Source organism: Trematomus bernacchii, unplaced genomic scaffold (genome assembly GCF_902827165.1).
Source record: "Trematomus bernacchii unplaced genomic scaffold, fTreBer1.1, whole genome shotgun sequence".
Classification (NCBI taxonomy): Eukaryota; Metazoa; Chordata; class Actinopteri; order Perciformes; family Nototheniidae; genus Trematomus; species Trematomus bernacchii.
Window position 1 is genome coordinate 8,545,487 of NW_022987513.1, and position 12,649 is coordinate 8,558,135.

The 12,649-nt window shown below is 40.0% G+C and overlaps 1 protein-coding gene across 1 annotated transcript; it reads left to right on the forward strand.

Annotated features, from left to right (window-relative positions):
* The first annotated feature begins 1,235 nt into the window (after window positions 1-1,235).
* Window positions 1,236-6,793, forward strand: cnga2b (cyclic nucleotide gated channel subunit alpha 2b). Its single transcript, XM_034113919.1, has 6 exons — window positions 1,236-1,336; window positions 1,914-2,024; window positions 3,333-3,509; window positions 4,322-4,429; window positions 4,544-4,650; window positions 5,257-6,793. Exons 1-6 carry the CDS (start codon window positions 1,236-1,238, stop codon window positions 6,726-6,728), a joined length of 2,076 nt encoding a protein of 691 aa, XP_033969810.1. The 3' UTR covers window positions 6,729-6,793.
* The last annotated feature ends 5,856 nt before the right edge of the window (window positions 6,794-12,649 follow it).

A 12,649-nucleotide genomic window follows, 5' to 3' on the forward strand; every position in this document is an offset into this window, starting at 1 on the left:
CGGCTCTGGGTGTCTCTGTGTGAAGTCACCGTGAGGATCTTTTTGGAGTAACTGAAGGAATCTAAAGGTAAGAATAAACCATGTTTGAACTGATTTACATTCCCAGGATGTATATATTTTTCCCCCCTGGCATTTGTAGAGCAATGATGTTAATTTAATAGAGTTAAAGAAAATAAAAAAGGTTGTTGAAATGTGCAGCATAGTGTATTACCAGTACAACAAATAGAAGCTTTAATTAAGTAAAATATATAACAAAATATTTGTATGGAATTATATAAGGAAGCTTTTTGTCACCATGTTAATGAAGCTCATTATTTGTATTAAAGGTTAAGCTTTTTCACAGATCTTTCCTGTAATTTATTAATAAGGAAAAATAGGTAATTGCATGACCAAAATGCACGTAAAGTAAACATTTATCATTTTTTCATTTATTTTTGGAAAGTATATTTTCAATAATAATTGCCCATGCTAGTTGCATTAGCAATAAGTGGGAATAATCCCATAATTAGTACAAAGTTTCACTGTTGCTTCTTAGAAACTTTCCATAAAATAAATGCAGAATTATTAAAAAATGATAGAACCATAAAATAAAGCCTAACAGGAAAAACCACTAATGATAATGGGTCTCTTTGCAGTTAAATTACCACTTGTTACAGCCCTCTCAGTGACTGCAGCAGTAATGACACATACATGAAACTCTTTGTCCTCAGTGAACACTCTGGTTTCCTAAGCGATGCTGCTCCTGAGGGAGATCAGCTGATTGGCTGGCTGAGCCCAGAGGCTTCAGGCCGACTGTGTGTGTGTTTTCGTTAATGATCCGCCAATTAGCCACACAATGGTAACAGTCGCCTAATCACCTCTTCATGTGTCAGAGGGTTGAAAAGCGTTACTGCTCACATTCTGGTGGGGGGGACGCTCCGAGGAAATGGCATTTGGTTCATCAAAAACATGCATTTTTAGGCAATCATGCAGTTTCTCTTATAGCTGCTTCAATCACCACAGCAACCAGGTGAGGGAGGGTGGCAGACAGTCTCAGACGTCCCCCTGTCCCCTGACTGTAATTTGTCACACGCACTATAAACACCCCCACAGACACCTTAAAGAACTCTTCTGCTGCCAAGTGTCTCTGTGAGGAAAGTCAAGTGAAGCTATGCTGAACACTGCCATGCACACAGAGTCACTGACCACAAAGGAAGCAGTAACATTAGAGTTTGTCCACACCTGCAGACCTGAAGATGACGGGCCACACAGCGGAGAGAGACCGGTCCCCACACAACCTGTCAGTGAAGACCACCTTGGAGGAGGAGATCGGGAGAGCCGAGAGCATTCTGAGCAGGTGAGAACTGTTTTAAATCATGTGTTTTAAAGGGGACCTATTATACTATTTTTCATCAATATATTATAGGTGTCAGATATATACAAAACATGTCTCTGAAGTGTTTGCCTCGAAATACCAAACAGATCGTGCATTGCAGCATCCCATAATCCCCTCTGTTTCAGCCCTGTTTCAAAAGTGCTGATTCTCTGTCTGTTACTTTAGATTAAAATAAGGAGCCACTCCCCACGCCCCTCTGAGAGATATTTGGTTAAAAATAACACAATGGTGCTCTAGGAGGAGATTCAGGTGATAAGGTGGGCAGGTGTTACCTTGGTTGGTGATTGGCTAATGGTTACACAAGCCAAAAAAACGTTATGACATCATAAAGTGGCCAAACTCTGATCAGCTCTTTTTCAGACAGATTTTTATATAAATGGATCAGGACAAAAAGTGAGCAAATCTTTTTTCCTGAGGGGACACATGTTTATGTATAAAATACATGAAAAAGTAGATTTTGCATAATAGGTGACCTTTAAAGTCTCTGTATCGGACATTGGTTTGACAGAAGAGTCCACATGTGTGTTTTTACTCCCAGGGTGCCGTCTGTGTGTGATGACACATCCTCAGAGCTACAAAGAGTCGCCGCTCTCGACCATCATGGACGCAATTCCATAAATTCATTTCAAAGGAATGGAGCCATGTCAAGGTAAAGCCTCCTTCACAAAGCTTTCAGACACTCACTGATCAATGGTGACACATTGTTGTGCAGCTCTTTTTATATTCTTACTTGTTGAATAATGTTGTAGCAAAGGTTGGCTCGCTTCTTAAAACAGTCCATGGCTAAAGAAAACGTGATGTACCAACTGGATTCAGGCTCTCACAGATTCTGGTGACTTTGTGTTCTATTAAAACCAAAGAAATAGGCCTGTATGTGTAAAACTAGTTATTGGTGTACTTTATATTCCAGAATCTTTCGAAAAATTTGAATTTGATTAAACTAAAACGATCAGTTGGGATTAACCCGTAGATGCATAAGTGGGTCTTTTTTGACCCGCTGAGGTGGTTTTCTTAGAGTATCTTTGTAATTACATTTTTTTATCATTTCATATTCCAGCTATTCCTCAAAAAACATGTTTTGGGTATCATGCCATTCAAATTTTAAATTTAAATTTTACAAATTTTAATACATTTTAGTTTTTGTATTACTACCCCAAGCTTCCATAAGTGGGTATTTTTTGACCCGGTGAGGTGGTTTTCTTGAAGTATCTTTGTAATTAAATTTTTGTATCATTTCATATTCCAGCTATTCCTCAAAAAACATGTTTTGGATATCATGCCATTCAAATTTTAAATGTATACATTTTAAGAAATTGTAGTTTTTGTATTACTACCCCAAGCTTCCATAAGTGGGTCAAAAATGACCCGCATGCATTTTCTATGGAATTTCGTTTTTTTTTTCAAATTATAAATAGTGAAAAATTAAATATTAAATATTTCTAGTGTGAACCAAAATATAATACAAAATATTATACAAGTGATTTTTCTTAACCAAAATGACAAAAATGGCATAAAAACACATATTATTCTAATACGGGTCCTTTTTGACCCACTTATGGAAGAGTGTAGGGTCCAGTCACTCGTGCATCTAAGGGTTAAAGAGAATTCAAGACAGTTCTTACCCATTAAAATGTTATTTTAAGACTAATTCTGGGACTAAACCATTTGTACAAATTATAATATTTCACAGTAAAAGCCATAAATGAATCCAAACATTTTTTCTAGATAAGACAAGATAAAGTTTTTCTTCTTTAAAGATGCTTTTTTATCAAACAATTACATATGTTTGATAAGAAAGATGAATTGTGATTCCTGTCCTTTAATCGTCCAACCAAATGAGACTGTATTCATGCTCAACTGTATTGATTTTGCTCCTTGTGTGACTGTCATGCTTTTATTCTCATATATCAGAAAGTTCTGTAGGATGTGATGAGAGTCTGTGTGTTTCCTGTGTCAGGCTGGTGGGCCTGGTGGTGATGCTGAGGGAATGGGCCCACAGGAGCCTGCTGGAGGAGGAGGAGCGTCCAGACTCCTTCCTGGAGCGCTTTCGTGGCCCTGAGCTGAGAATGGCCCCCAGTCGCATCAGCAACACGCAACCAGACGCTAATGGCAACAATCCCAAAGGGATCTTTAGGTATGCCACACTAAACCGAACACGAGAAACACACACACCAGTACACTTCTGTTATTTCCTTTGCAAAACAACAACAATTTAACAATCAACGTTGTTAATACCAGACACGTCTCTACCCAAAATCAAAAATACTCAATTTCTTTTTAACATGTATTAAATATATAAATCTTGATTGTTTTGGTGTGTTTTGTCAAGTGTTGAAGATATTGGGCGTAGTGCTGTTTTGCTTCTCTGCAATATAATGAAACTTTACGGCACTCGCATTGTGATGCTCAAAACGCCAAATGAATACATTTGAAAAACTCAATAGCAATGTCTTTTTTTTATTTCAGTCAGTTTTATGTAGGAACTATTTTTCTTTTACCCAAGTACACCTGTTAGTGCGTGAGCAAGAGCCTTTGAGCCACAAACAGATGCACACTTCCTCTTGTCTGGTGATGTGGTGGAAGGAAAAGTGAAAGAGTTGAAAAGGCTGTTAGGTTTTTAATATGTAATTTTTTTCCTGATATCCAATCATCTACAATCTACATCAAAACAATATTTAGTAATAAAGAGCACTAAAGGTAAGAAGAAAATATGTGTTTTGATTTTGAGATGAACTGTTCCTAAAAAGTATCCACCCTCTTTAAATAAAGGTTTTTCTCAAATAAAAAAGGGCAGTTCTGCTCTCAGAGATGTTGATTAATCTCTGTCATTTTTCACATTCACATTTTTCTGCATGTTTTTGCAGTGATATGTACTAACTCTATAGAGATATACATGAGCCACAGTTGTGCCTGACTTTATAATGTGCAATCTCTCCATGTTTTCAGGAAAAAGTGGAATTTGTTTGTGGTGTCCCCATCCGATAACGCCTACTACCGCTGGTTATCTGTTATCGCCGTAGCGGTGCTCTACAATTGGTTCATCGTTGTAGCGAGGTAATGACGCCACAATGGTTATCTGTGAGGGTAAAGAGATGGATGTAGTGTATGAGTGTTAATGTCCACTTCTTAGGCTGGAGCAGTACATCTTTTATATTTATATATTCACAGGGCATGCTTTGAGAAGTTACAGGTGGGCAACTACATCTGCTGGCTGGTGTTGGACTACCTCTCTGACTTTGTGTACATCATGGACACATGCGTCCGACTTCGCACAGGTAATGTATTTCAACATACAGCTTCTGGCATCATGACACAATGTCATTCAACAGAGGTGCTCTACTTTAAAGAACCCATGGGAATATGTTTGTTTGACTATTTAATGTCATATGTTTTAGTTTCTGGAAAAAATGACAATCCTGGTAGAAATGTAAATGGTTGTCACGTTCAGCACATTAGCCAATGGATTAAACAAAAACAAGTTATCACAACACATTTAAAGTGTTTCTTAAAACCTTTGCATATCCAGCAGACACAGAACAACATAGCATTCCTTGGGTTGGGTTTCTGGTCAACTAGTCCAATACTTACACACCTTTTAGCTTTGTTTTGATCTACACCAACTCCTGAGGGAGTATCTGTCTCTTTCGCTGCTAAATGCTTCACTATGTTCACCAGCTAGTAGCTAACTGTGTTTGTCATGTCTGCCATTTGTTAATAAGCAGGAAGTGTACAGTTCATGAGATGTTGCTGAAACAAGAAGGCAGAAGCTGTCACTGACAGACAGAAAAAACAAAACAATGAGCTAAAAGGCAGATATAAAACACACCTGCAAGCTAAGATTGTTGCACAGCTGAATTTGTGCTTTATTATCTTGGTCTCAGGGTTCCTGGAACAAGGTTTGCTGGTGAAGGATCCCGCTAAGCTTCGAGACAGCTACGTCAGGACTTTACAGTTCAAACTGGACGTAGTGTCCATCCTGCCCACTGACCTGGCGTACATCTCCACCGGCATCCACACGCCACAGCTCAGGTTCAACCGCCTGCTTCGCTTCCCACGCATGTTTGAATTCTTTGACCGCACTGAGACACGCACCAACTACCCCAACATGTTCCGTATCGGCAACCTGGTGCTTTACATCCTGGTCATCATCCACTGGAACGCCTGCATCTATTACGCTATATCCAACTCTTTGGGATTTGGATCGGACACTTGGGTGTTCCCAAACATTTCCAAACCTGAGTATGCCTCCTTGACTCGGAGTTATGTCTACTGCCTGTACTGGTCAACTCTCACTCTTACCACCATTGGAGAGATGCCTGCTCCTGTGCGGGACGAGGAGTACCTGTTTGTGGTTTTTGACTTTCTCGTTGGGGTGCTGATCTTTGCCACAATTGTGGGAAATGTTGGCTCCATGATTTCCAACATGAATGCCACACGTGCCGAGTTTCAAGCTCGGATCGACGCCATCAAACACTACATGCACTTCCGCAAAGTCAGTAAAGAACTGGAGACACGCGTCATTAAGTGGTTCGACTACCTCTGGACCAACCAGAAAGCAGTAGACGAGCAGGAGGTGCTGAAGAATTTGCCAAACAAACTGCGTGCTGAGATAGCGATTAATGTACACCTGGAGACACTAAAGAAAGTCCGCATTTTTCAAGACTGTGAGGCAGGCTTGCTGGTGGAGCTTGTGCTAAAGCTACGCCCTCAGGTCTTCAGTCCAGGGGACTACATCTGCAGAAAAGGGGACATCGGGAAGGAGATGTATATCATAAAAGAGGGGAAGCTGGCTGTGGTGGGAGATGACGGGGTCACACAGTATGCTCTCCTCACCGCTGGCAGCTGCTTCGGGGAAATCAGCATTCTGAACATAAAAGGTAGTAAGATGGGAAATCGTCGGACAGCCAACATTCGCAGCTTGGGTTACTCCGATCTCTTCTGCCTCTCTAAGGACGATTTGATGGAGGCAGTGACCGAGTATCCAGATGCTAAGACTGTGCTGGAGGACAGGGGCCGGGAGATCCTGCTGAAGGAGGGTCTGCTGGATGAGACCGATGAGGGCGGCGGGCTGCAGAAGGAGGACACAGAGGAGAAGGTGGAGAGGCTGGAGTCCTCTCTAGACACACTTCAGACTCGCTTTGCCCGTCTGCTCAGCGAGTACAAACACACTCAGCAGCGGCTGAAGCAGCGCATCACCCTGCTGGAGCGCCAGCTGAATCAGACAGACTGCGGCGCAGATGCGAGCGATGACATGTGTGCAGAGACAGAGCCGGGGCCTGGTGCCCACACAGAGGGGTCTCCGCATCGGAGCACTGTGCAAACGGAGGACCAAAAGAGCCCAACAAAACACTGAACACAGAAATAAGGATATTTTAGTTTACTTACATTGTGAGAATGGTTTATTGGTTAGCTGTGTGTAAAGGGATGCATGTCAATAAACATAAAAAGAAAGTGTATAACGCTGCTATGCCCATGCAGTTCTTGAGTTCTTGTCTATGCCAAAACCAGTGGGTTTAATGTCCTGTATTTGAACTGAGGTTTTAAGGTTACTTTACCAAACAAGCTAAATTAAGGTATAAAAAACACATTACTGCTTAAAAAAAAAAATCTAGAGCACACACAAAAAATTGCGAATAATGTTTAAATGTCACTCTTTATATTTCAGACTAAAAGCCCTGTATTTTGCAGGTTGTTGTAGTTGTGGGTCCCTTGTAAACACCTTGTGTTTGGTTGCATCAGCAGAGGGACTCAGTTCTCTCGACATGTTAACATTACGGCCCTGTGCACCTCGTCTCTTGCTGCTCCTCCTGGGGAAAAAGTCCAAGGAGAGATGGTAGGAGGTGATTTGCTCAGTTCACATACACAAACAAATTATTTTCCAGTGTCCTAATGTTCCGTGTCAGATCTAAATCATGATTATCATAACAACCTTTCTTCTGTTGCGAGACATTTAAAGGTGGTTATTTTGGCCTTGGGGAGGTGACTCACTTGCAATGTGCAGCTTTTTTTTCAACTGTTTATTTGTATTTGCTATAAAATTTAGTTTTCCACTCTCATCTTAAATCGAGTAAGACATTTTGTCTTTGTGTTTAGTTGCTTCTTTTATGCACTCAATCTGGATCGAGGGTCGGGGGATTTTCCATTTATTCAGTCCTCTGCATTCCAGGATACAACTCGACCACATGAGCAGTGTCGATAAGCGCAGCTGGAACAATGCCTCTGCTGCAGAGCGGGCTCAAATAAAGGATCAGGAGGTAATGGGTGCATATCCCCTGAAGCCCCTGAAGGGGTGGGTGGGATCAAGTAACACGGACAAATCTCCTGTAACATAACGTAGGATGGTCAAACAGCATGAAGCATAAAGTATTTCTATTGATGTTAGATATAACAAGTACAGCTCAGATGTGGGAAGTAACTAAGTAAATGTACTCAAGTACTGAACTTAGGGACAATTTTGAGATACTTGTGCTTTACTTGAGTATTTCCATTTAATGCTACTCCACTACAATTCAGAGGTTAATAATGTACTTTTATTCAACTTCCATTTGTACCTTTAGTTACTTTAAAAATGTTAATTTATAATTTCAAATATAATCAACAGTTAAATAAGATTTTAGTTAAACCTGGTGTAACATTCACAATCTACCCTGTGGTATACAAAGTAATTACAATTAGCTGCACATTTACCAGCTTTGATAAACACATTAATGCATCCATAATTATAATCAACATATAATATATATTTTTTCTTCAATGGGCCAATCTGCATAAACAGGGATGCAAACTCATCAGGTATGAAAAAGGTGACAAGGATCCGAGCCCCCCGACCCCACGGAATATCGGCTTTAAAATGAGGAATAACAGATGATTTTAGCAGTCAGAACAACTAAAGCAGCAGTGGTAATAATAACAGAAACGCCAAAGAGTCACATCTAATAGAAATATATAAAAGCATTTATTTTAATTGTGTAGCAGTCAGTGTATAATTTTGGCAGCACTGTTGAGCATTTAGAAAATGTATTTTCATGCCTCTGTGCAAGGCTTAGTCTTTCTATCTTTATAGCCACTGGTGTAAAGTAACTAAGTTCATAAACTCAAGTACTATACTTGGGCACAATTTTGAGATACTTGTACTTTATTTAAGTATTTCAATGATTTGCTACTTTGTTCTTCTTCTCCTCTACAGTTCAGAGGTAAATGGTGTACTTTTCCTCCACTACATGTATTGAATACCTTTAGTTACTTTACAGATGTGGATCAATGATGTGAAATATACTCAAGTGTTAAATCAGACTTTAGTTCCACCTGGAGTAAATTCACAAGCTACCCTGCAGTATACAAAGTCATTCAAACTAGCTGCACCTTTACCAGCTTTGAGAACACTTTAATGATCAATCATTATAAAACATATTATATATATTATTCTGAAATGGACCAATCTGCACAATGACTACTTTTACTGTCGCAACTTTAACTATATTTTGATGATAATACTTTTACTTGAGGAACATTTGAATGCAGTACTTTTACTATAACAGAGTATTCCTACACTCTGGTACTTCTACTTTTACTCAAGTACAAGACCTGAGTACTTCTACTTTTACTCAAGTACAAGATCTGAGTACTTCTACTTTTACTGTCGCTACTTTAACTATATTTTGATGATAATACTTTTGTACTTTTATTTGAGGAACATTTTGATTGCAGGATTGTTCCTACACTCTAGTACTTCTACTTTTACTCAAACCTGAGTACTTCTACTTTTACTCAAGTACAAGATCTGAGTACTTCTACTTTTACTCAAGTACAAGATCTGAGTACTTCTACTTTTACTATAGTACAAGATCTGAGTACTTCTACTTTTACTCTAGTACAAGATCTGAGTACTTCTACTTTTACTATAGTACAAGATCTGAGTACTTCTACTTTTACTCTAGTACAAGATCTGAGTACTTCTACTTTTAATCAAGTACAATATCTGAGTGCTTCTACTTTTACTCAAGTACAAGATCTATACTTATACCACCTCCGTTTATAGCCTATGAAAAAAACTAGAACACGAAGGCTAAAGCTAACGTTAGCAGATAGTGACAATGTATGCTAGTTAGCTAGCTCAACGATAATATTGCGACAGAAAAACTTTTCAGTGCACATCACGCTCTGCCGCTCCGACAGGGAGCTCTGCTCTGAACACCTGAACAGCCCGTTCTAACAGCTGTTCACCAGCGGTCCAGTCTGTGCCACAGTGACTCCGGACCACACAGTTAATATTAACGAACGAACCCGCAGGTAATGTAGCTAATGAAGCTAGACGATCATCGCGGAGCAGCAGAGCCTTATTATACATCCATGAGCAGAGCCGACAGGCAGGAAGACTCGAGCACACAGCTCGCGCTTCATTATAATATATAAAAAAAGAACACCATGCGTGTCATGATGGCATAACAGCTCGCGGCCGCAGATTACTCCGGGTCCCAGAACCCCCCCATACCCCGAAAATATTTTTATTGCAGATCTACATGAATCACACAAACAACCTATTTTGGATTCAAAACGGCGAATTTCGCCGAAAGGTGACAAGTTTGCATCCCTGATAAAGAGTACCTTTATTTTAAAGGGGACCTATCATGCAAAATGCACTTTTGTACGTCTTTTATACATGAATATGTGTCCCCGGTGTTCCAGGGAACTCACCAAGTGTCAGAAAACACAACCCTCTCTATTTTCCTCCATACCCAAATCTCTAAAAAAGGGGCTGCAACGGATCTGATAAAAACTGATCCAGATTTGAACACTGTCCTGACGTCAGGACAGTGGCGCTACGGCTATTGGGCCAACTCCACCAATCAGGAGGAGACAGCCACGGCCATTGCCGTTCGAAAGCGCTGAAGACGCTGTAGTACATATGCCAGGCCTGTAGGTGGTGCTGTTCTCACAGAATCAGCCCTTGCAAAAACAGGAGTAAAAAAGTGCAAATTGAGCGAAATGAGGCATGGCTAAAATGCATGATCTGTTTGGTATTTTGAAAAAAAAAAAGTATAAATATGACTTATATAGGTATGGTCCTAAACTATATTATTATAATATAGCATGATAGGTACACTTTAAGTATAATTTGATGCCAATACTTTTGTACTTTCCACAGATGAAATTCTTTTATGGATTTTTTGTCAAAGCACTTAAGATATTCATTGCTATCGGGATGTTAAAGGTAGGGTAGGTAAGTTTGAGAAACCGGCTCGAGATACACTTTTTGTTATATTCCATGGAATGCTCTTAACATCCCGATAGCAATGAATATCTTAAGTGCTTTGACAAAAAATCCATAACAAAATTTCATCTGTGGAAGCCGTAAAAAAAGTACGACCAATCATTTTAGCCGGCCCGGCTAAAATAACTGGATGGCCTACCTGCCTGTCAGCCTTCCATCTGTGCACAAACTTATCTCGTGCCCTCATTGGTCATGTGCACGTTCGTGTGTGTTGGAGGAGGGGCTCTATAAGGAAGTGGCAGATTTTCTCCGGTTGTGTATTTTCAAATTCTAGCGATCTCTAGCCGGTTTCTCAAACTTACCTACCCTACCTTTAAAGTTACAAGTAATGTGACACCAATTTCCTCTCAGGTAAACACCCACAGACCCGCCCATCTAGACTGTGATTGGTTGCAAAATGGAGGCAAAACGCAGTTTCTGCCATCATTACAGCAGAACAACCGGAGGAAGATCCTCGGAGCAACACACTCTTAATGTACAACTCAAAGAAACATAGTGACATCATAAAGTGACCAAAATCTGAAAAAAAGAGAGCTACACAAAGACTCAAAACAACAAATACATTTAAGCTACATCCATATGAGCATTCATTTAGAATACCATTCAACAAGTGAACTTCTAATAGTTAGAAAAGTTATAATACAGTATATAAACGAATTAAGACACAAAGCACATGTTTATATTACAGTTAACACTAACCTTGAGCCTCTTGCTAACACTTCAATGTAAACTTTATCTTTGATATCTCCGTATTTAAATGTTGACATCTCCGTTAAAGGTGGGGTAGGTAAGTTTGAGAAACCGGCTCGAGATACACTTTTTGTTATATTCCATGGAATGCTCTTAACATCCCGATAGCAATGAATATCTTAAGTGCTTTGACAAAAAATCCATAAAAAAATGTCATCTGTGGAAGCCGTGGTACTGTAAAAAGCACGACCAATCATTTTAGCCGGCCCGGCTAAAATAACTGGATGGCCTACCTGCCTGTCAGCCTTCCATCTGTGCACAAACTTATCTCGTGCCCTCATTGGTCATGTGCGCGTTCGTGTGTGTTGGAGGAGGGGCTCTATAAGGAAGTGGCAGATTTTTTCCGGCTGTGTATTTTCAAATTCTAGCGATCTTGAGCTGGTTTCTCCAAAATTACCTACCCCACCTTTAATATCTGTACTTTATCTCCGTTCTTTTTCTCCGTCAAGTTTTTGCTTTGTGAACAGCAACTTCTTGCTAATAGCGCAAAGTCGCCTTCAACATAAAAGCATGTCTAAATAAAACAGGAAGTTACGTTAAGACATGAATACGATTGCAATGAAAGTAACAAAAACAATGCCATCTCCTTTTCAGGTTCAAAGAACAAACATTGGGTTGTTTACATAAACTATTCATATTGCAAATACATGTTTTTACCAGGAAGGGAAGACGGACATGGACATGACCCATGTGATTTGCAATATCGCAATTTATCGTATCGCAATACTTAGCATATCGTAGAATCGCAATACTATCGTATCGTGGCTTAAGTATCGCGATAGTATCGTATCGTGGGGAGCCTGGTGATTCCCACCCCTACTAAGTACAGTACCTTTCTACCTGTGGGGTCAGGGTGAGTTTCTGGGTGGAGTCGATCATGATCTGGGTTTTACCGCTGCCGCTGGAAACCTCTGAACAAACACAAGATTTTGAGAAAAAAGTCAGGATTTTTAGGAAAAAGTCAGTGTTGACTTCCATGTTTGTTGATAACTGTGACGCGGCTCCTCCGTAGTGGCGAAGCAAAGATCGTCTCCGCTGACTTCTGACAAAAGTGGATGAGAGGATATTACATGAATGAATAGTTTTTTTTACCGATGCAAAGACGCTACAATAGATGCATAGCGAGTTCAACCCAAACTGTAGCCGATGTGCACTCTTTCACCCGGTGCACTCGCATTTTTAACGTTTATGCCGTTGCACCGATGCGAATCGGTGAATCTTAATATCCCTAGTGTGCATGTTTCCTGATCATT

What these genes read in the sequence shown, in the direction of transcription:
- cnga2b (XM_034113919.1), top strand. Translation starts at nt 1,236, where the DNA reads ATGACGGGCCACACAGCGGAGAGAGACCGGTCCCCACACAACCTGTCA. An exon ending in AATCCCAAAGGGATCTTTAG is followed by an intron (nt 3,510 to 4,321) that starts GTATGCCACACT and finishes CCATGTTTTCAG; the next exon opens with GAAAAAGTGGAATTTGTTTG. An exon ending in TGGTTCATCGTTGTAGCGAG is followed by an intron (nt 4,430 to 4,543) that starts GTAATGACGCCA and finishes ATATATTCACAG; the next exon opens with GGCATGCTTTGAGAAGTTAC.